This window comes from Athene cunicularia, assembly GCF_003259725.1.
Source record: "Athene cunicularia isolate RWA chromosome 4 unlocalized genomic scaffold, athCun1 chr4_part2, whole genome shotgun sequence".
NCBI classification, from domain to species: Eukaryota; Metazoa; Chordata; class Aves; order Strigiformes; family Strigidae; genus Athene; species Athene cunicularia.
The window spans coordinates 18,837,403-18,862,299 of record NW_020799099.1 but is presented as its reverse complement, the minus strand read 5'-3'; the positions used below and the strand labels follow the sequence as shown (position 1 = coordinate 18,862,299).

The following is a 24,897-nucleotide window of genomic DNA, read 5'->3' as shown; positions in this document are numbered from 1 at the left end:
CGTTCAGGTGAAGCATAGGAAGGCAATTGCTGCTGAACAGCCAGCAAAGGGCTGGAAGTGGCTCCCCCAACAAAGGAACATCTCAGAAAGCTGCAGGATGGAACATTAGCAAATATTCCACAGATGAAAACATCACTTAACCCTTGGGAGTCTCTGACTGTAAGAAACTGCTTTAAAAAACTTTGAAAATATGCACAGCTCACTAACTGAATTAGAAATATAGAAAAAAGCGTATGTTATTTAACGTTTTTGACTACAGTTTTGCCCAAAAGTCTCAGCTAGAAGTGTGCGTAGACAGATCTTTGTGGTGCGAGTAAACACAAACAGAATCCAGCCACGAGCTGCAAAAAGCTGAGAAAGTTTATTCTTCAGTTTCTGTGAAGAAATAAACAACTTCAGGCCATTATATGATACAAGGTTTTAAAAAGTTGAGCCTCAGAAAATGAGAATGAGAAGAAAAGGGAAGCAGGTACTTTATCTCTCTGTGATGAAGGGACCCTTTTCTATGAAGCAGCTTCTAGGTTTTCTACCTGCAGGGAAAAAAAAATAAGACATTGAAAGTATAGTTCATAATAGGAAAAAGAAATAATCAATATCATATCCTCACATTATTAGAAACACCTGCTCTTACCACTTCTAAGCATGCAGCATATGCCAGCAGACTGCTCTTCGTTGACCTGCACTGCTTATCTTGCAAGTAAGGGAATTTTCAGTGATGGAGTGCCTCACCTAGAGACCCAGCTTCTTCGCCTGCTCCTAGAGGTATCCATCCACCTGTATCCTGTACAAAATGAGAGAGAGATGAAATTAACAATGCATGCTGAGAAACCCCATGGCGTGCTCTGGAACCATGCCCCTGGCAAGGGTAAATTTCCCTGGGTTGGGCCCCTAATGAAGTAAACCCCAAAGATTTCTTACCTCTTTAAATGCCACAGTCCATGCTCAGGTGTGCTCAGCATAATAGAAACCAAGAAGGAATAATCCTCTGCTCTGGCACCAGATTTGTCCCATTGTACCACAGCCACATCTATGGCTTGACGTGTGAGGCAGAACAATTAAACAGCGTCAGTATTTGGAAATTCATGGAAAGCGGTGATGAAGGTATTGTTGTTCAATGACATATTTTCAGAAGATTACAGGATCTTTGAGGTCCAGACCCTAACACCACAGTGGGCTGTCTTGTCAGGTGCTGAACTTCATGTGTATTCCAATGACTGAGGCGAGTTTTTGTGATGAAGGAGAATAGGTTTTTTTCTTTGTTTTGGGATGATTTTGGTGTTTGGTCACTTTGTACAGTCACCTGCCTCTGATGTTGCAGGCTAGGAATCTTCAAAGACTTTAACAGAGAAGGCTTTGAAAATTCAGGAAGTGGAGAGGAATGCTGCAGGCACAAACTAGGGTCAACTCAAAAGTGACTGAAGCTATGGTGTCCAATTAAGCTATGTCATCAAATCCCACATGTCTTCAAGGTAGGTAGCTCATCTTGTGCAAGGGACACACCCAATAAATGTTATGAAAATCTACAGGCAGGAGGTACATCATGTTGAATCAGCAGATTACAGCTCTAAAGTTGTTATTACTGTTAACCAACAGGAGCTTTTGGAAGAGAGGTGGAACACATGAGGAATACTGGCTGTTCCACATTCTCAATTCATGCTATCTTGTACCGCGCTGCCATCTGAAAGTGCCTCAAGATGTTGACTGATCCCCTTCTCCAATGTGATTACAATAAGTCAAGGGTGTTTTACATGTGACAGGTCAGGTGTGTCCTCAAATATCTATGTTTGCCTGGTATGTTTTCCCAGTTTTATTTAGTAGCAACACTTGAATTGTCATTTGTGTCCACAGTGGGTGTCTTGGGAAGCCCTAATGCAGATATGTACCATGGACATTTCTCCAGCCACCTTCCATTCCTGGTATGTCATCCAAACCTGAGCCACATCGGCTTTGAGACATTTAATGTCCTTCCAGTAAATTCAATGCAGAAGAGACAATACCCCTACAAGCTGAGTAAGTCATATCCCACCTTATCATCTCAAAAGAGCATGCACAGGCTAGAAACATGCCCTAATGGATCAGCTTATGCCTAGGTGCCAGGATTATACCTAACAACTCTGAAATATTCTATCACCTGCACATTCCTATGAGACTTTTTATTGAATATCAAACTAGTGTGCTGCTACTAGTTAGGCCCTTCATACATTTTACCTGCTCTAGAATGGGTACTCCAGGCAAGGGCCATAAAAGAAAATTGTCAAGTCATTACTCAGGTATCAATAGTTCTGTCACACCTCATTCATCTGTATGGATTAGCCTTACCCCAAATTCTATTCCTCAACCTTTCTGTTACTGAGGAATTTCTATCCCTCAACATTTTTTGTGAGTCCTAAAAGGTGATCAATACCTTTGCTGTTTTTCAGTGAAATACACAGGAACCCTTAAAGAAGAAGTTAGGGATGTTTTCAAGATAGGCAATACTTTACCATTAACATCGTGGATGATGGTATTGATCTCTTAGTCATCAAGTAAAACTCTCAATCTTACATTCTTGGGAAATATATCTACCACTGACAAGCTAAACATACAGTTCTGTGGGCTATATTGAATCCCAAGTAAGAAATATTTTTGCAGGTAGGTTTTCTAGAGCTCTGTACTGTAGAAGACCATTTATTCTCCATAGGAAGAGCCACCCTAAATTTGCCCGTATAGTCAACAGGGAATGGCTGCAATAAGTCCTGCATTTGCACATTTGTGTAAAACTTTCATGATGATTCAGTACCCTGAGCATTTTTATCCAAGCTGAGTTTTCACATAAGGTGCAAGTACAGGCACTTATCTTGCATCAGGTGTTGCAGTTCACTGGCAAATGGGCATGAAAAATTCAAAGTGCTTAGCTTTGTCTGTTTTTTTACTTTACATGAATTCTCAACCAGTTGTGCCTGAGAGATCTTAGCCATCAGTAACTCCATCTTTCTAAGAATATATTAAAGCTCAGTTTTACCTAGTGTTCCAGATGATACTGCTCCATTAAAACCCATTACTTTAGTCCAGGCTTAATTGAACACTGTTTTTTTCCTGTATTCTTTCACATTATTTGTAGATATTGAAATAATATTCTTGGTTAAATGTAATTCAGCTATGCTTCTGAAAAATGAGTCTTTCTTTTTTCTTTCAATTTATAGTCAGAACCTCATTTTAGAAGTCCTAAAATAAGATCCTTCAGTAGCCAATGGACCTCCACAGGTCAGCTCATTCCAGTTCAAGATACACATCCAAGGCAGATGGCATAAATAGCCTTCTGGATACATACATCTTTTTCATCTGACCATGTGCAGCCTGATTAGTTTTTATATAGACAAAATAAGGCAAGATTAAACTCACCATAACCTTTCATCAAGACATATCATGCACAGCACTGACAAAGGGTTTTTCTACATTGCCTGCTTGAGCAGTTTGTAGGTCATATTCTTACTTGGTTTGTAGCTATGTTTTTTACACATTTGAAACACAACTATACAATTTCAAAATCTTCTGTTTGGATTAAAAAGTAAATTTTTTTAAAAAATATAATGTATACTTACCATAAAGCTTAATTTGAATAAATGTCAAAGCAGAACTTTGTTGTATGTGTGCTTGACCTTAGCAGTTGAGTAGCCTATTGATAGTGGTCTATCACGAATTAAACCTATCCATAAAATTAAGGCTGCTCTTAAGAACTTTTCAGTTTGAGCCAAAACCTTTTGTAGCTTTGTTGATATGTACAATCAGAGGTGGCTACAACATATGCTTTCTAAATGGCTGGATAATGAATACACCTTTTTAATTGAGCTGGATTTGACGTGTCTAAGAAGGAAAAAGAACACACGTAAAGAAGTTTTAAGCAGTACAATTGCTCTTGGTAGTTGTAAGAGGGACCATGAGTTGGCCATTTCTTAAATTACTATCTGTACTATAAGAAACACTTACCTTTACGCCCAATCTTTTAATAAAGCAAATAAATCTTATTTGAATGGGCAGGCATCCTAACATATTTTAAAATACCTGTATGAGTGACAAATAATTCTGTAAGAAAACAGGTTCTTCTTTCAGACTCCTTTTAAGTAGTAAAGTGTCTCTAAAAACCTGGGGAAAAACAGGACTTCCATTTCTGTGAAAGCATGTTTACTTTTGAAACATATATAGACATAAGAATTGAAGAGAAAACGGTAATAGTTTAAATATGAATTGTATTAATGAGAAAAGGGCAAGAATCTTGTCTTCTAAGTGGTTATGACTCATACCTTCCAATTATAGTATGCATATATCATAGTTCAGTAAAAAAATAATATCAAGCATCCTCTGGATAGAAGATATTCAGATACTTGGTGAACCAGTAGCTGGATTAACAGGCACCAGACCTCATCTTGGGAAAACAAAGCCAAACAGTGAGCCTGAGTCTTTTTTCATTTACCTTGCTGTAAAACACAAATAATTCTGCTGCTGCCAATTAAGTTACTTTATTGCTGAAACCAGTATGAGGACAGAATCAATCAAAAAACGTCTATGAATTCCAGTTTCTGATTTAATTCAACTTTCAAAAAAAAAATACTATGATTTTATATGAAAGCATACACACAACTTCAAACCCATTAAAATAAAGCTGCAAGTCTACTCTCAAAGATATATACTAAAAAAATAGTTCCCAAATCACAGAGCTCTGAAGTGCAGTCACTTAAGTGCCAAAGCGTAGTTTGCATTTGCTCAGCAGCAGCAGGGCAGAATGATGTATCCTGCAATAGAGCAGGGCCTTCTCCTCCCCCTCTAGCCTCCTATCATGCTGCTCTGTATCAGCGAGGCTGCGGGGACCTTGCACGACTCTGGTGTGTTGCAAGGACTGCCAGAGCTGCCCTGTGTCTTCTGGATTGTGCAAAAGCTTCTGGGAGTTGCAGAGAAGGTTAGAGAGTGGAAACTGTGCCTCTCCAGCATGTAGAGGATAGTTCAAATCAAGTGCTGTGTTCCAGAGGACTTCAGGGAAAGCAGCTATTGGGCAACCTCTGAAATGTCAGTAGGGGAAACAGATGGCCAAAAACCTTTAAAAAAAAGGTTTTTAATACCTAAAAAAGCATAAAGTAAGAGGCCCTTTTCCCTGGAGGACTCCTACAGATGAAGCGAGAACAAAGGTGGGACCTACACAGCTGAGGAAGCAAATTGCAGTGGATGAAGGGGGGAAGTTTCACCATGAGAGGTTTCATTTTTTTTAGGTTTTTTTTTGTTGAACAGCTGGGAATCAGATTAGTCAGAATTTTGTTCTGCCTCAGTCTTATTTTGTGCTACTCTATTTCTTACAGAACGTACAACTACATCCATCTCTTATATTGATGAGAATTTGCTTTCTTTTGTGCATGTTATCTATAACCCCTGTTCCTTTAGGTTTTATTACCACGTATTTTGTAAGAAACTCTATCAGTTGAAGCACAGGACAGAGGAATTCATGATGAGAGTAGGATTTTGAATGCAAATGGTGGCTGGGTACAGGGCTGACTGAACAGTTCTGACACCAACTCCAGCAGAGCCCTGTTTACATACAGCACTGACTCCCAAACATTTCAGCCCCTGGGATATTACCAGTCATCAAACTTCATTGTATAGCCAGATATAGCTGATAAATATCATGATCATGGTTACTCCTGAACATGCCTAGTTGTAGATCAGTTACGATCAGTGAATTAAAAAAAAATATTTTCCATAAACCAGTCATATTTCTCACTCACAAATACCAATACCACACACAGTGCAGCTGCGCTGCAGCTCTAAAGGCTCCCAACCTGGGGATTTGTACTGTAGAGGAATTGTTTGCAGTGACTTTGACCTGACAGGAAATGACATTCCAAAACTGCTCTTCTCTGGGCTCAGAGAAGAAGACCGATAAGGCCCAGGGTCAGAAATACAGAAGTCTCAAGCATTTATAACAGCAATTGAGGACAGTAAGAGCCGTGATTTGAACATAATGAAATTATGTATAATGCCAAACGGTCTGAGAAAGCATGCCCTAGGCACTAGGTCTCTTCTCCCAAGTAACAAGTGGTAGAACAAGAGGAAATGGCTTCAAGTTGCACCAGGGCAGGTTTAGATTGGATCTTAGGAAAAATTTCTTCACTGAAAGGGTTGTCAAGCATTGGAACAGGCTGCCCAGGGAAGTGGCTGAGTCACCACCCCTAGAGGTAAGAAAAGACATGTAGATGTGGCACCTAGGGACATGGTTTAGTGGTGGACTTGGCAGTGTTAGGTTAATGGTTGGACTTGAAGATCTTAAAAGTGTTTTCCAACATAAATGATTCTATAATTCTTTGATACACACAGAGGAAACACTCACCAGTCTCAGAAGAGGTTGTCTTCACAGAAAGAAGTTTGACTCCTTCTTTATCTGACTGGGCCCTGTTGAAGTCAGAAAACATTTGAGGTAGGTATGCTTGTTGATCAGCCAAACAAAACTATACAATTATGATCCAGAGGAGGCAGCACCTATGTCAGTCTACACTTTGCATGGGATCATGTGTAAGCCTTGGTGGTGGAAAACACCATATACCAATGTGTCTGAAAACACCTTTCTCTTAAAATACGTAATAGATCAAGTTGCATGACTCCAGGTTCAATCTAGTGCTCCACAGAAGAAGTACATCTATGGGAAAAGAGGGAGTCATCAAATGTTACTGATTCCTCTAGAGCAGGATAACCTGCTTTCTCTGTCAAAACAAGGCTTTTAGCCATGTTGAATTGCACAAAGGACCACTTCAGATGTCCAGGGAGTCAGGGCTAGCAAGTAAATCAGTAGTCCAAATGTGCTTTTGCCAAACAAAGCTAAGGTCACAGCCAGACTCAATGGCCTCTAGTATATATCTTCTAATAGATCTTTCTCAGTCTCACTTTCCTCAAACTCCTTATGCCAATACTGTTTTAACTGAGCCTCTGCAAATGGCCTAGTGAAGAGAAGATGGGGCAGAGGAACATAAAATAATGGGGGACACAAAAAGAAAAAGAATCCTGAATAAAGAAAATTAAAAAGAGAGAAAACATGAACAAAAGAATGGGGATGGGAAAGGAAAGGGGGAAGAAAAAAATCAGTGAGACAAAAATTGAATAAAAGAGAAAAAAGAATGGGCCCTGCAAAACAGTTGAGAGCATCACATTTCTCTCTATGCTGGAACAGCTTCTATCCATGCTGAAATAGCATACATACAAGTGTGCAATAACTGCAAGTGCGTCACTCTCAACATGATATTTCTCTTTGGGGTGGCAATGGCTTATTATGTTTAAACAGAGAAAGATCAAAGAAAATCTCATGCAGAATCTGCTGCATTCACAAGTGCCCCATGATAGATCAAAAAGCAACGAAAACACAGGATTCAACCTACTGTTCAGTGCTGTTCTCTTGTCTCTCTGGAAGAAGGAACAAAGTTAGTATCATTTTGACTGCTGAAACTCACTTAAGTAAACATTTAGACATAACTATTGTGGTTGCTAGCAGAAATCAGTATTACATTAAGTACATTAGCACAATCAACCAGCTTGAATAGTAATTGCTACTTTCCTAGTTCATCTTCCCAAAAGACAACCATGTCATCTATGAAAGTGAACTGATATTTCTCAAACCAACACTTCTGGAAACTAGGGGGAATGATATGTGACTTCTGCAAGAGGACAGCAGAAGCACTTTTTTCCCTGCAGCTCCCAAATCCCCAGGTAGCTGGCACAGAGGAGGCGAGCATGCAACAGTTCTTGGGTACATAACAACTGAGCTAAAAGAGAGAGTGAGGGGAGTGAGGGAACAAGCTGCCAGGCTGTACGCTCTGGGGGGCTTGGCTTACCCTGGCACAACATCTGAGAACACAGCCTCTCATCTCTTTTGACGAGGACAGGCTTCTCCCCAAAATGAATCATATACCAAATGTATTTTGTTCTTATGTGCAAGTGTGGGCAGATGGATGGGGCCAGAGGGTTACATCAGAGTCATCGAACCAATTCTATCCTCATGGCACTGAGCGCAGAGCTCTCCATCCACAGGGGAAGCACACTGAATGGCCCTGGGCAAATCCTACAGAAAGCACCACAGATACCCATCTACTCTAGCTTCCAAGTGAATTTGCTAGTATGGTGCCTGCTGGCACTTGTGCATGGTGGGGGGGCTGGCAAGGAAGTGTTCTTCACCTCGTATCTTTATCTCCTGACTCCAAATATTCAGTAATTTCCTAAGCAAGAATCACACCTTCCTCTGTTTATCTGGGAATGGTTTTCCATATCATTGGCTAAATTGGTTGCGACACACTGTTTGCCTTGGTTTACAGCTTCAACACCCTGTTGTAATTTAATATTTCCAAGGCCCGGTGACTTCACAGTTGAAGCTCTGTACAGGTCTCCTAACTCATGCCAGCTCACAGGGAGAGAAAAACCACAGTCTGGATTCAGATCTGGGTTTTCATTTAATGGAGAATTGCACTTGCCTGTGGCCCACTCAGGCAACTCTTTGAAATATTTGGCAAATGGAATTTAATGGAATTATACCCTGTTATCTTAAGTATTTCATGGACTGCAGTGAAACAGCTACTGGCTTTAACTGCTCTGTCAAAATGACTGTTTCTGAAAATACCGTTTGCTCAGAGGTTTTGCTCCTGTGTACGTTATACTATAACTGGAAAATTTTAGTTATATATTATGTAAATGTATGTGTATGTACATATGTATGTATGTATGTATGTATGAGGTATACCCTGAAAGAAAACATTGTATTTCTTTGCCTGCATCTAGAACAGAAATATAATAAATAGTTATTTTGTTAAACAATATCTCCAAACTTAGTTTTCACTGTCTTTTTCTACCTGATTGACTGATTATGTTAGCACAGCTGTTTGTTAGCTCTTTGTAGCTGCATGAACAAAAAGCTTTACAGCATTATATATTCTCCAAAAATCAGAGACAGTTTTGCTCCCTCTGTTTTTCCTACTGATTTTGAAAATGAAGTGTTACTTTCTCACTTTAGGCAAAATACTTTGAAATATGTGAAGCTTTCCTATCAGACTACTGCAACAGCTATGGTTAAGGTAATCTGACAAGACCCTAGAGATATTTGAATAATAAAAGAACTTATTGATCTTTTTACCCCCTCAGAGAAAGCAAACCAAATACCTGGAGTTTTCTTCTGGCATATTCTGTACAAAGCTACCAGTGAGAAGACAGAGAGGGTAATGACTATCAAGCTGATGACAACTGGCAAGATAACACCTGCAAAAGAGAGAGAATATAATTTTGTCTGCTGAGCCTGGCTTGCGTTGTCTCCCTGTACAGGCACTTGCATGTACAAAGGCAAGAGGCACCTCCAGCTCCACTTCACCAAATGTTACTGATTTCTCTGGAGCAGGGTAACCTGCTGCTCCTGTTATTACTCCCTCACCCACTGAGCCTCCTTTGCGGATAGAAGATTTTGGCACCTTCCTTCTCCCACCCTTGGTCCTACCCTGACACTCGCGCTGCCCTGTGGATCTGGTTTCACTCATTTTTTCTGTAGGAGAGTGAGGTTTTAGCACCTGCCCCACTGGAAGAACCATAATCTCAACCAAAACATTCACAATTCACCCCAGTGTTGACAGCTCCCACAGGTTTTGCAACAGTCGTGTTTTGGGAATAAAGTATTGATACATACAACTTATTTTTTCCTCTTTTTTGAAAATAAGACTCATCTGAAATTCAGCAACTGAAGCGATTATTTCTGTTTTAACACTGTACACCCAGAAAGACACCAAGGAGTTACATAATTCAGTAACATTCCCCACAGCACTTACAACCAGGGATAGAAAATACAAGATCTCCTTTTTAAATGAGGACATTTCTTTCCTTTTATTATTTCCCACCATCTGCCATTTCCTGACAGGTGTTTCCCAGCCAAGAAGCAAAAAGGAAAGAATTATGTAACGAAGAGAAGCTTTCCCGGGGAAATATATAAGCCCAGCTTCTCCTCATTTATCTTTTTTCTGGCAGCCATCGACCACATTCAAATTTAGCAGGCGCTCTCTCGCCTGCTGGCCTGAGCCCTGTGTTGGGGAGGCTGTGGCTGCATTCCCACAGCCTTCCAAAGCATCAGCCATCATACCCGTTCAATATTTAGAAATAGCATCTTCAATGGCTCTTGATGCAATTAATATTTAATATTCATATAGATGTGTGTGTGCATCTGTGGAACTAGAGGGAGAATCTGGAAACAAGCTTACAGTGGAGAAACATCAAATGTATTTTGCTAAACCAGTACTTTGGGTAGGAAATAGCAGATCTGTAGCACCACTCTTGCCCTAGAGATACATAATATTGAAAGATTAAGTAACATGCAGCATGAAAATATCATGCTTGAAGAGTCTGCAGAAGACTCCATCCTAGTCCTTCTCTCCCATGACAATACGAAAAATATATTCATATAATACATCCAGAACAATATATTCATATAATATGTACTCATAACAATATATGAACAACATTTTAATATGTTTATTTGTGTCTTCTCTCACAGGGAATAACTCAGTTCACTTTTTTTTTGTTTTGTTTTATCACTTTGAATCAGGAATCAGTCCTTGGGAATAATTGTGCTGCTCTCCAATGAGAGTGGTGTCAACTTGTTAAGTTCTGATTCCCTTTGAGTGGAGTTTTATAACAGGCAGTCAAATTGGGTTTGTAATAGGGTCTACATCTGGTAAGGCTAGAAATAAAACTGCCAGTTTAATTTCTCTGCTACTCCAATCACTCATTGAAAGCCAAACTAATTGAAACTCAAAAGCTGGACAATAAAGTAGGAACACTCACTAGAATAATGGATATCAATCCCTGTCACCTTCTTCTTTCCAGAATCGCTTTCAGGACTGTCAGAAACTAGATTTGCAAAAAAAAAAAAAAAAAAAAAAAAAAAAAAAAAAAAAAAAAAAATTGCCTTTCGGGTTAACATGTAATGCCAGAAGTTCCCAGACAACTCCACCTGAAAAATTACCATCCCAAAACAACTTTTGTGTCCCCAGTTCTGGAGCCGTTTGGTGCCCCACAGTTATAGCTCTCAATGATACATGGATACCTTGTCAAGAGGGGTGGAAAAGTTGATCTAGCATTGCCTAGAAGAAATACACACTTTGCAGCCTTCCCTAGGATCAGCTGCTTGTGCACTTAGGTTATGAGAAACAAACTTTTTCACTTGTAGGAGGTTAAGGTACTGTTCAACATTAGAAGAGAACTCTTAACAAGCAAATAAACAAGAGAGTAAAAATCAGACCTGCCTCCAAAAGAAGAAACACCAAAATATTTCACTGCTAATTAAAAGAGCTAATAGCAGATGAAGAAGTCCAAAGTGCAATATTAGCTAACAATGTTCTTGAGAGTTGAGTGTTATAAAGTGATGTGTGTACTCTCTGCCACATTTGGGGACAGCAATGATTGTTGGGAACCTCTGGGGCATTTTTTAGGGCAGGGTTTAAAGGAATGAGTGTACGGTCTGCCGGATCAAGCACTGGCTGGATGGACAGTCCCAGAGAGTGGTGGTCAATGGAGCTAAATCTAGCTGGCAGCTGGTCACAACTGGTGTTCCTCAGGGCTCGGTGTTGGGACCATTTCTGTTTAACATCTTTATTGATGATCTTGATAAGGACATAGAGTGTGTCGTCAGTAAGTTTGCAGATGACACCAAGTTAAGCAGGAGTGTCGATCTGCATAAGGACAGGGAGGCTCTACAGAGAGACTTGGATAGACTGGATTGGTGGGCCAACGTTAATGGGATGAGCTTCAACAAGGCCAAGTGCCAGGTCCTGCACTTGGGCCACAACAACCCCAGGCATGGCTACAGGCTTGGGGAGGTGGGGCTGGAGAGTGGCTGGAAGAAAAGGATCTGGGGGTTCTAATTGACAAGCAGCTGAACATGGGCCATCAGCGTGCCCAGGTGACCAAGAAAGCCAATGGCATCCTGGCTTGTATTAGTGTGACCAGCAGAAGTAGGGAGGTGATAGTGCCCCTGTACTCTGCACTGGTGAGGCCACACCTGGAGTATTGTGTCCAGTTTGGGCACCTCAATATGAGAGAAATATCGAGGTGCTGGAGCAAGTGCAGAGGAGGGCAACGAAGCTGGTGAAGGGCCTGGAGAATAAATCCTATGAGGAAAGATTGAAGGAGCTGGGAATGTGTAGTTTGAGGAAGAGAAGGCGAAGGGGAGACCTCATCACTCTCTACAGCTATCTGAAAGGACGTTGTAGATAGGTTGGTGCTGGTCTCTTCTCACAGGTGATTAGTGACAGAACAAGAGGGAATGGCTTTAAACTGCAACAGGGGAGGTTTAGACTGGACAAGAGGAAAAAATGTTTCACAGAAAGAGTGGTCAGACAGTGGAATAGGCTGCCCAGGGAGGTGTGGAGTCACCACCCCTGGATGTGTTTAAGGGTGGTTTAGATGAGATGTTGGGGGATACGGTGTAGGGGAGAACCTAGTAGAGTAGGGCTGATGGTTGGACTCGATGATCCCAAGGGTCTTTTCCAACCTGAATGATTCTGTGAATGCATTTTCACATGAAAGTGTTAATCTGCATTTGAGTCAGGTATCAACAACCCCAAATTATTACTACTTTGTTGTATACAGTCTGTGGAAAAACAATCACTGAACTCTGAGAGGAAAAAAAAAAAAAGAAAAAGCAAGCATTGGTGCTTCCCTAGATACATTATAGAGCACACAGGGTTTTATTCTGTGTTGGACGGAGGCTTGAGTAAACATGTGCTTACTGTGATTGAAAAAGCTGACCAGCTGGACAAGCGTAATGCAAGGCTGAGCATTTCCATTACTCATTTAAATGACAGAAATGGCTCTCAAACCAACGTGCCTGGGGAAGGTGGTCTCTCAAGTAGGGGTTCTTGTAGTGACTATAGCTCCATATATAAGTAGCAAGAACATGGTAGCAGCCACTGAGGTTTTGTTGCAGGCTCTGATCCACTGCTCAGGTACCCACTCATACCCCACACCTGTAGGAGTGCACAGTCCCTCTTCTAAAGAAGAGAAGAGGGCTCAAATTCATGGGTGGAAGCTATGAAATTAAATGAGTCATTAAAACCAATTTCCCAGGGCCATTTTGAGGGCTAGAATACAATTTTGTTCTGCTAAGTCTCCAAATGACATGTCCCTATTTTTACAGAAGCTTTTGTATAGGCAGTACTTGTAATTCTAGTCTGCTGAATTAGAGTAACAAACAAGGTTTGTTTGTCCCAACCATGTAGGACTCCCTCTTCCTTGCTGCACTGATTTTAAACTCAGGCCCACTATTGAGAAATGTTCTGACGATTATTTTTTCTCCCCTATTGCCCATATTCCCATTTTCACAACATCCTAGTCTGTTCAGATACATAGGAGTATATTGTCTCCTGATGCAAGAGGAACAAAGCAGAGAACTGCCAGGTGCCAGTTTCTCCACAGGTCTGCCGGATATGCAATCATGAGATTTTCCAGGTAACTAGGAGCCACATGGTCCTACATAAAAATGTATGTGGATTGACTGGTAGTGGAAAAGGAAAGATTTGAGAGTGCTGTGTTTTCATTTTTGTTCTACTGTTGTGTAGTTGTGTGAATTTTGGGCAGACTGTTTAGCTTCTCTGTTTTCTTTCCTTCTTCCACTGCTCCCCAGCTTTCATTTGTCTGGCCAGAGACTGAAGCCTCCTAGGGAAAAATGATCACTTACTATGTGCTTGTGTGGTGTCTAAACATTGCAGCCACAGCTGAGACATTCTGATGCTATACTTTAGGAAACAATCATTGTCCATGTCCCTTATCTCTGAAAAATCACTATGTTTCTTTAAAGCAGAAGTTCTCTCTCCCATGGTGCCTGTCTGCTTGGGGGTGATAATATAAGGATGAAAACTGTGAGCCATCATCAAGTGACTGAAATAATTCTTATGAATTTGTAATTCCATGTGACTGCTTTAGATTTCCCAGGGAAATACCACTGCCCTTTCGCTACCTTACCTGATATACTACATGATATACAGGGCAAGCAGGCAATTATCACAGCAATGAGCTATCCTGGATACTGACTGAAAATGTCAACAGAAACAAATTACACAAAAAATACGAATCTATATCCCTGCATTCGTGCAGCATCGCCTCAGGAGAAAAAATGAGGATTCGAATCCATTGGTTATTTTCCTAGTTCTCTGTTAAATGACCAAGAGGTGAATAATACAGGAAAGAAAAATCCATAGGTTAGCATTTTAACTACTTGAGACCATCAATAATAAATACAATAACTAAAAAGTAGCACTACTGAATGAATAAAATGGATTAAGGTATTAAAACCTTTAACACAGTTACCCACTTCATTCATTAAAGATTCTCACAAGCCAGACCATCCTGTCTACTTTCTCTGGATCTGGAAAGTCAATATGGAAGATATTTTCCAGCTATGGAATGATCTGGGATCAGAACAATTAATCGGAGTAAAACATCCATCATGGTAACAGGAGGGACTAGCTTTTGCTGGCAGCAGCAGCAAGAACTGCAGGGACCTGTACAGAAGAGACTGTTTCCTGACAAGCCCAGAGAAAGGAAAATAGGACAATACACGTTCCCTACACAGGAAACTCTTGCCTTACTCTGGGACCTGCTGCGTCTAACCACAGAACGAGGAATGAGACCCACTGACAAGAAAAAGCTCCATGGTAAACACTCTATTTATATCAGTTTCCCATTGCATCACACAACTCACCCGGCCTGAAATTTTTGTGCTCCCACCCTGTTTTCTTTTCAGTATCTGCTAGTCCAACACAGCATTCAGCTGAAATCACAGCAAAGTTACTCATTGCTACAGTTGAGCATCACTCCTCTGCTTCTCTGTACTACGCTTCAGGTTCATTCTTTCCCCAGAGCCTCCTTGTTCCCTGAAGTTGCCCTCCTTCCACCCCACCCCACCCCTTTTCATGAGTGCATAGAGCACTCTTCCATCACTCTTACTTGTTGATTCTGTTGGGGATCTCACGTGAAGGCCTGCAATAAAATAGATGTAACAGGTTTGTTAGTATCTATTTTAGATATCCAGAGTCTGCACATCATACAAACTAGCAACGTACTCAGTAACCCCACAAGAAATGCTGCCCCAGAACTGACATGCTGACACTGTTCCCGAGCCCAGAAAGTCTGAGCTATGAAAGTCTGCAGACATCCCGTGCAGATGGGAGCAGAATCCAAAGACCAGCCCATACTAGGTTGTTATTCTGCTCAAGAGAAGAAAATCCTGAATTAATTGATACATTCCTAAAAATTCCTCTTGCCAAAACCAAATAAATGTCTGGGATTGAATAGCTGGCATTTAACTGACAAATAAGTGTTTTAATAAAAGAAACTCAATGCCTAATTGAGACATGTCTTCAAGTGTCACAAAACCCTTTAAAAATGAATCTTCATTAATTATCTTGGTGCTTTTGGCTAGCAGACTGTGGAGCAGCAGGGGTAAGAAGCACTGGTAATGAGGAAGAAATGGACCTTGCAGAGCACTGTGCACAATGCTTACTGGACCACTACTGTCAGCTTCCCGCAGCCTCTTCACAAGTTTCTAGTGCAGAACACTAACTTTTTGTTAGCTTTTTGTTAGTATGCTGCTGCTTTGGTGCGTCTAGACTGTAGCAGGCTTGGAAATTAAAGCGGCTGTGAATACTTCACATTTGGAGGCTAGCCACAGACAACCACTGCTCCCACAGTGATTTTTATTATGTTGCATTAAATCCCTTCTGCGATCACTCTAAAGTCAAAGACAGCCAGGCACCTAACTCATCCATGTCTTTGAGAATATCCACCTGCTTGAACTGGCAGCAAAACATTTATCTGTTTGTACAAGACAGACTGTCTCTTGCCAGGGATGAGTTACTGGCACTTTGCCCTCCTGGTGAGGCCTCTCACACTGGATTACTGTGGAAAAAAAATCCCTCAGGCACTATATATCCTCAGCAGCCACTCATTATTTTGAGGTATAAATCACAGTGTTTGGTCACCTTCCTCTAGGTTGGAGGGTGCCATAAAAGCCCCCCTATTGGGTCTCTTTAGGGTTCACTGCTGCCACAGCATCTGTGGGGGACGTGGTACATCTGACCCTGTCCCAGGAGGATGTGAACCATCAGCACATCCTCCGTGTCCCCAGCTGTGCCAGGCTGGGAGACCACTGAGGGAGCAGCATGGATGCAGCTGTAACTCCAGGCAGGCACTGAACTTCTGCCCTGAGTGCCTGGGAGTTGCAATGCTCCTCCTCCAGCCAGGGTCCCCTGGGAGTACAAATCCATTCTTACATCATTGCTGCACTTTCTGTGCTGTGGACTGATGCTTTGCACAAAGACAGCTCCTACCACCAGAGCTGTAACATGAGTGAAGCACATTATTCTACTGCTGTGAATGTACACTTTGAAAACGAGAATGGCTGGTCTCTTTTCTCTTCTTTACACCCAATTTAAAACATGGATCACTTGAGCCATTGGGGTGCAAACAACCACTTTTGCAAATTATATATGACAGAGGTTTAACTGCATTTTAATCACAAACATGCTTGAAAAGCATGCTTAGGTTGAAAAGTCAAGTAGTTAAAAAGTCAGCAGTAAGAGCTCTTGAACATACTAAGTATTAGTAATGTTAAGTACTCTGAAGGTATACAGTTATCTCACCCTGACTTCCTAGGATCCAGAAAAAAAACTTTTTTTCCTAAACTTTTAATCATCTTAGCAATCCATCTGCAAAAAGCAATGTCACCTTGCTCAGAGACCATCTCTGTGATGATTCATTAGGCAATGTTTATAGCATGTTTGGGCAACATTAACAAGAAGAGACGAGGAAAAACTTTTGGAAAGTTAGTAACTCACATGTCAAAGGAGGTTTGGAACAATACACAGCACAGAACACAGCAGGACAAATATCCAGCATTAAGGAAATATCCAAATAAGATATGATGGCTTGTTACCCAAATACTGCCTTTCCTTCAGCCTATAAGGAGTGGGATCCCATGGCAAAAAAAAACATGTGATCACACAGCAATGGTTGAACAATCTAACCGTAAGGTCCTGTGTGTGCATATTCTTGGAGAAAGGCAGAAGACCTTGTCAAGTGTTACAAATAGGTCACTTCTCTATGAAACTTCAGATCTTGTCTCCCAAGCCTGAGGAGAGTTGAGCCTTCCTAAGAAACTCCCCTCAAGAGTATAGATAGTTATACAGTTTCCCTTAACTTCACTCCTGCAAACAAAGTGAACCACCTTGGCTCAAATTAGAGAAAAAAAAGACATAGAAAAATCATGTCAAGCAAGAGACTGATATCCAAGTTCACCCCAAAGACTTAAGGTTTATCAAAGCTGTATGCAGGTGACATTAGGCTCTGTGAACAGGAAGGGTCAGGTGACCTGTGGTTCAGTACGTGCAGGCACAACCAAAAGCCATGCTGCTGTCCTGGCCAGACCCTGCCACTTAAATAAACTGAGACAGCAGTAATGATCCCAGGCAAGAAAGATGACAGCAGCCCCTGCCCTTCCTTCAAGGACTGTAGAAGCCTCCTGAGCGTGTTATTTTTTAAACACTGCACACATCTACAACAAAATAGAACTACAAGCATCTTTCCCAAAGATTTTTCACCCAAATTCTGCTAGAGCATGAAAAATTAAATAGGAAAATCTCATGCCCTTCTCTCTCTCCCCCTGTCTCCAGTATGCAAGCAAGGCACCAGCTCACCCTCTGTTCAGAGATTGCTCAGCCCTGTCACACAAACAAAGCTGTGCTTACTGGAGCAGTTCAGCAGGTGCTTTCAGTTTGCTTTTTCTAAATAACCATGCAGTGCCCTTTTTGGTGGTGGGGTCACATGCTGCTGTTCTACAGAAAGAGGACAGCAGGAAAAGCAGCATTTCACTGGCTAACATCGTTACCGTAGATGTTCTAGCTGCCTGTTCAATCACATCCTTTGGGGCTGTGAGTTAGGGGGCAGATGCTCTGCATAAATAATCTGGGAAGATTTCCAGGTTCATCATGAAAAGTGAGGTGTGCAACACTGGCTGTGCTGAGTCCTCGTTGTGCAGTAAGAAGGGCAAGGATAAAAAATCTGGCACATGGTTTGATTTGAAAATACCTGCCTGAGTAAGTTCAGTCCTGATTAGAAGCTTGACAGATGGAGAAAGAGACCAATAACTAACCTCTCCCCACTCTGTTCTCCAACGACCGCTACCCAAGCAGCCTGGATACCCTGCAGTTCGCTGCTTCTGTTTTTTGGAGGGCAGCCACATGAAACTGTGTTCACTGGCAAAACAAATGAATAAATTTGGCTGATTACTCAGAGGAGATACCACAATATAAATCAAAGCAAAATTAAGAACTTTAAAAAACTCTCCTTGCCCTGACCATGCTATAGATCTGTAATTGTGTTAAGGAGGCTTGCTATATTCTCCATCTCACAGGCACTTTGATTTTTGTGTCTCTCTTTGTGAAGAAGCTGAAGATATGGTGGGTAACTTTTACCTAATATCACTATCCAAAGTTCCTACGCAGTTTGTGTACAGAAACAGTCAAACCCTCCTTGTCTTACTCATAAGATTTTTCTTAGGGAGATGCCTCCTGTGAATCAAGTGAGTAGGATTTATAATTGGAGGAGTGCAATAAAGATATCAATAGATGCAGCAGGTTGATTCATCTGACAGTTTATTATAATAGATCATTTGATCTTACCACCCTGCTGGGTGAACTTAAGCTCATACTGCTTTACGGATTTTTTGTTGTTTAGGTCACAGAATAAAAAGCTAAAATACCTGCAGTTTCTCAGATGTATTTAGACTCTGACTGATCCATTAAATCTCAAATTTTTCATTAATTAAACAAAAGGAGAAAATTAGATATTAACAAGCAATCCTCTGTGGAGGTGGAAAACGAGTAGGAAGTATATTATATACGACAGCCAAAGTTAAAGAAGTGTGTCAATGGCACGCATGCAGGTTGCTCTCTTTGCTAAGAACAGTCCCTCTTGCCTTCTCTAGCCTGGGTGAGCACTACGCAACCCCTCCTCTGTGGCTGGTGGTTTCAATCTTATTTAATACAGCAATACTGTTCTCTGATGTTTCTCCAAGTTCTTTCCTAGGCTCCCCCACTCATTTCAGCTTCTCTCCAGCTCTCTGTGGCACTCCTCCCACACCCTGATCTTTTGATATGGCTGACTGGAAATCTCTCTTCAAAATGTGCCTTTTTCTTTTTCTGCAGCAAGAAAGGAAATTTTCTTCAAAATGGCATTTTTTTTAAAAATGGAATATGGTCTCAAAACTAAATATATTCTTTGCATTGAGGTTAGCCAGCTGAATTATTTGGTTAAGCATACCAAATAGAAACACTCTGTTTTGGATCAATTTCACATGAATTTTTCTTCCCCTGAGCTCCCACGCAGAAGCTGTGGCTTGTGTGACTTCGGCTTGCAAGATCTGCTATCCCCTGTGAGCTGCAGTACCAGCCCCATTGCACATACCAGTCTCTGTTCTGGTGAACAAAAGGTATCCAGCCCCTACATAAGCCCCTGAATGTGAAATTTCAAAGAACTAGAAAGAAATAATCTAATGGCAGTGAGAGAGTCAGCATTTCTTCTAGTCTCAATACAGAATTAAACAACTCGCTTCACACTTGTATTGTTTTAAAAGTTATTAGGGTGCAGCATATGGCTTTCCTTGGCCTTGAGCAATTGCACATTGGAGAAGAAATCTGTATAGAGGGAACAAAAACATTTTTTTCCTGAGGTCTTTAACATATACAGAGAATAAGGGAGCAAGTGTGGTCTAAAGGTGCACCCATTTGGTATAAGCTACCTAACTCATCAGGATGAGTAATGGGATTTCTTTCATATTTAAGCTGCAAGAAAGAAGTGAGGAGCTGGTGCTGTGAAGAGACAGGAAAGGTGCAAGCACAGAAATCCTGGTGCAGGAGAAAGTGATTTTGAAATGGCAGTTTTATGGGAACTCAGAGTACTGGCTATGCCAAGCACCTAGACTGACTCCCTCTGGATAGATGGGCCTTTCTTTCTCAACCAGGCAATTATTGTCCTGGAATCATGGGTAGTCCCCAAGTTCAATAAGATTTATTGGTTTTACAGCACACTGAGCTGAGTAAGATGATGAGTTTCACAAACAGTTCCAAGAAAGGTTGTAAAATGTTCTGGGCAAATTTTAAATGTAAAATCTAATTGTACAAACAATGTAATAGGTAAGTCATGTGATCCATAGCCAGATACATATTACAATTTCATTTTAACCTGGAGAATTTACCTGTGTGAGAGAACCTTTAATTAAAAACATCGTCATTTACTGCTTTATTGCAGTGTACTAATGGTAAGGTTTTCATACCACACATGTGTCTGCCAAACGACACAAACCCCAACAGGATAATCAAGTAACTACAGCTCACAATATATGCATTATGGGGCATAGGTTTATTGAAATAATTGCAAAGAATCCTCTCTAAATCAGTGGCCTTGGATTAAAAAATGAAAAAAACCAACTTCCTTAAAATGTTTATTATTTTATCTTTTTACATGCTTCTAAGTATTTCAGTGTACACAGAGCATGTATTATTGCACATTTATATCCAATCCTATGAGCAAAAATCACAGTACATGTGCATGCTTATCTCCCACAAACACTATCCAGAGGTTGTAAAGAGTCTTGTATCCCTTGAGGGATGTTAAACATTAATAATAATTGGGATATGCAAACAAAGTCAGTGTCCTTATTGGATTTACACATGTGTAGCTGAAAGTAAATACTGAATGAAGTGAAGGCTTAAGAGACCTTAAAGAAAACCTGAATAAGTAGTTCTTCAAAACCGAGGAAAGTTAAGCCAGCTAGAAACATAATAAATGATCACTCATATGACCTAGCATCTGCATTTCCCACAGTGTTCCTTAGTGGATAAATACACCAAAACATACCCAGAAAACCAAGAAAACTAGACTGGAGTTGGGAAGAATTAATATCTTTTTGACCTTGCATGTGACCATGTTGTACTTTTAACAATGTCTTTTAATTGGTAATATGCATTAACTTGCCCTCCAGATTTATTATCAATTGTAAAAATTATAGCTGTTTTCTCCTTTGTCTCCTTTGCTTTGCAGCCAGAGAATTTATCTTGATGACCTGCTCTGGCAGTCAAAGCTACACAATGACCACATACAGCATATGTAAAGATTTCTATTATCTTTTGTAATTTATATCCTCCTCTAATGACACTGACTATCCCAAGTGAATGTTTTGAAGTTCATCCATCACTCATCATAACTTCATAGCCAGATGACATGGACACAGTATACCCTGCATGAATATGGAGGTGGCCCTCATTCCAGGACAATGCACAACAAATGAAAAGATCCAAAATTATTTGCATCTTTTTACCTGTTCATATAGGAAAATATAGCATATATTTTCAAGACTTACCTGAGGTTTCAGGATCAGAAGTGGTTTTTTGTAGAAAGACTGTAGAAGAAAAAGACCATCCCTTAGTAGATGAAACATCCAAACTCTCATTTTGGGCCAACTGTGTTCTACTTGTTTGTGTAGCTGAAAATGAGACAGACGTTCAGGTAAGATACACCTGTATAAGTATTGGTTTAGATCCTGAATCATCCCTCAGAAAAACAAAGACTTAAGGTCAGAAAGCACTAAAGGTTCTGGTAACTGCTTATCAAGCCATGAACCATCCCTATGGAGTTGTTACTACTAGCATAGTTGAGGCATCTTTAAAGTACATCCTAGCATCAGAAACAGCCTCATATCTGTGCCAGAAGACATCCTAGAACTCTGACTTGGGAGCCCAGAATAACTAGACAGTCTTGAACCAAAAGCAACATGAGCAGAAGAGAGAAGCTTGCTTACTGCTCTCTATCTTTGACCTTCATTTAATGAAAAAATAAAAAGAGCAAGCTTCTGTCACAATTGTCACATAATGAGATGCTGTAAAAAGTTTTAGGGGTTGTAATTAAGTGCAGAGTTAATTATTTTATTCTGTGTTGTTAAGGCCTAGGAAATAATATACCCCTGAAAAGTAATGTATGAAAAATGAAAGCATCTTATTTCTGCTGTCACGGTCAATAGAGGATCAAGGCTATCTGTGTCACAAGATTTGCAGCCTAAGGTGAGTTGAAGATGATGGTTCAGGGCACCACCTGAGCCGGTGGAACTGAAGGTCACCAAATGACAAAAAGAAAGAATTTAAGCTGTTCCAGAACAGCTGATAATTCTTAGGTCTATGCTCAAACCTCAGCATAACAGCCAAGACAGTGCCTACTGAATAAAACATAAGGGTGTCCAAGAGTAACCTTATACTTCCTTTCTGATATAAATCAGAGATGCAGCTGAGCTGTAAACTCTTTTCAGTGCCTCTTCATATGAATTTCAGACACTGGAACTAAAACAATTTAAAGACATACTTTAGTCAAATGAGTGCAACATCATGCACAGGCCACATGAGAATCTTGAGGAATGTTTCATCCCATGCTTTATTCAGAAACTCTGATTACCAGTTTGTCCCCTCAAAGAACCCTTGACTCAGGAAAAAAAAACCCAACACCTATTCACCAAATAGGGATTCTACCACCATACATCTTTAACTTTGGCTCTTCCCTTCCCCTCTTGTTTGTTAACTGCTATACCTTGGAGAGGTAAGCTTCAAAAAACAATTACCTAAGAAAGAGTGAGCTGAAGCCACTGGAGTCAGGGGATTCATACGATTTTGGGAACTGAGAGGAGCTGGATGGCCAGGAATGGTATCTCTGAATGTCAAGGCATGGCAGGAAATTGTAGGGAAAATTATGCAAAACAGGTTTAAACACCTAAAACTTTCACAGGGATTCTAGGATAAGAAGCATAATTTCACTGTCAGCTCCTCCCGGAAACCTCAGCATTGTACTCCTTCAATACACAAGCCTAATCTGCGGTAGAGATGAGTGTAAAAAGCCCCTCGGGGTCATTTTTTTTACTATAATATAATACAAGAATCTTAGAACTTAAATAATTCCTGCATTCTGATCATAGAAGCCTCGAATGAATGTTTAAAAGCAAGGTTTTCCACTTTTGGTTCTTCGGACTCAATTTTTAAATGTTGAATTTTAATCCACGATCAATTATAAAAAAAGCGCGAAAAACCTCAAAGAACCTCTCTCTCCCTTTAAGATGCATGGGCTTGTAACAGTAACAGCAACCATCTTGTGGCTCCCTTAAGTTGGTAAAAGCTTGCATGAGAGAACGAAAAGTAAGGCAGAATAACAGTAAGCCTTCAAGTACAGAGGCATCTGAACACAAACACACATTGTGAATACTGCAAAACAATCAGGTGTGTGTGAGAGATGGGGAAGGAGGCAGCCAGTTGCCTTGTAAACCCACAGAGAGCTGTTTTCCCATGGGGATCACACGTTCCAGGCATCCCATCAGTCCTGGCAGCAGCCCAGCCCCAGGCGCTCCTCTTGTGTTTGGGAACTGCAAGAACAGATTGTTCTTGGGAACATGGGCTACGCGCTGGATATGCCTCCATGGGGGATCAGGAGGGAGGGATAATAGCGTTTCCATTTAATTTTTTTTTTTTTAATATCAGGGCTGGGTGAGATTATTCCTGTGACTTGGGTGGCACCAAGATGACTCACACCTTTACCTAGGGCTTGGAGTGAAGCTTGTTGCATTTATTCCGGCAGACTGCAGAACAGGCTCCCTGCTCCTGGTGTCAAAGGGTGAAGTAAACATGCTACAGTGCAAAAGTCTCTGTGCCCATTTTCACCACTTCCAAGATGAAAAACGCAACCTGGCACAAGGAAGGTTCCCTTAATTTCAGTGCCATAGGATTAAATTTTAGCATACCAATTCTCTGCTGACTTGTGGCTTTAAAGCGCCTTTTAAGCAGCATCCAAGCTTTTCGCCTAATACACAGCATAGGCTCTACCATCAACACATTTAGCAGATCGAATCACTTCTGTGCCAAAAGCCTATGGGAACAGAAGCATCCATATCCAGCCACTGCTCGCGTACGCGATGGCAGCACTGACAGCACAGTACGCCTGCTAGAAATCTGCCTTTTCAGTAAATCCCATAACTCATATCTATGCAAGGTTTAATTTGATCTCAACAGGAGGAGACAGTGCAAGTCCTCACTGCAGTGCCCGTGCTCTGCGCGGGAACAGGCGGGGGACTGCGCGGGCACATGGTGACTCAGTTCTGCCGTCCCTACTGACACATCGCTGCAGTAATTCATCACGCTCCGGCTCAGCCAGCTGCAGCAAAGATTTCTGCCTGCCTGGCAGGGGGAGGCCTGGGCTCAGGGAAAAGCAGCACAGCAGAGAAGGGTGGCTGCAGCGGCAGCTGCTGCTGCTGCTGCTGCAAAAGCACTCACATCATTGGTTAATGGGTTTGTTGTCAACAGCTGATTATGAATAAAAATGGTAAAGCAGTAAAGATTGTACAATAGCTGTCCAAATGCGGATGATTGCTGCAGCAGCAGAACTCCCTGGTGGTGATGCAGCTCTCCCTGCTGAGATTTTGATAAGATAAATGACTATGTGTTAACATGTATTTGTCAAAGGGATAATCAACAACAGGGAACCTGAAGCTGCTCTGCAGAGCTGCTGTCTGAGCCTCAGGTATTTCTTTACTCTTTGTGCTCTGAAAACCCTTCATTTTCTTTAACCAGCTGAAATTCGAAACATATCCTCACTTGATCTTAGCATGATTTTCTACTTAACCTATATATAATCCACATATATTTTGGAATTTCCCAACAGTACTTTAAATTTTCTTTACAGCAGGCTGTTACCTAACTAGCTTTGACATCATAAGATGCTTCAGGTAAGCAGCAAATACTCTGCATATGCTCTATGCACTGCAAGATAGACATTTGT

The 24,897-nt window shown here is 41.0% G+C and overlaps 1 protein-coding gene across 7 annotated transcripts in view; it reads right to left on the bottom strand.

The window, feature by feature from the left end:
* EMCN (endomucin) overlaps window positions 1-24,897 on the bottom strand; it is a 54,153-nt gene that overhangs the window by 6,351 nt on the left and 22,905 nt on the right. For 3 of the 7 annotated variants that reach the window (XM_026848025.1, XM_026848024.1, XM_026848023.1), the window contains exons 5-10: window positions 21,452-21,574; window positions 14,983-15,015; window positions 10,822-10,887; window positions 9,160-9,255; window positions 7,392-7,416; window positions 6,353-6,414 (exon numbers count right to left, since the gene is read on the bottom strand). In XM_026848025.1, coding sequence (XP_026703826.1) covers window positions 6,353-6,414; window positions 7,392-7,416; window positions 9,160-9,255; window positions 10,822-10,887; window positions 14,983-15,015; window positions 21,452-21,574 — 405 coding nt within the window. Of the gene's footprint in view, window positions 1-4,255; window positions 5,034-6,352; window positions 6,415-7,391; window positions 7,417-9,159; window positions 9,256-10,821; window positions 10,888-14,982; window positions 15,016-21,451; window positions 21,575-24,897 lie in introns of those variants that run through there. The other 4 variants (XR_003398332.1, XM_026848028.1, XM_026848026.1 and 1 more) reach the window with 3 other exon arrangements.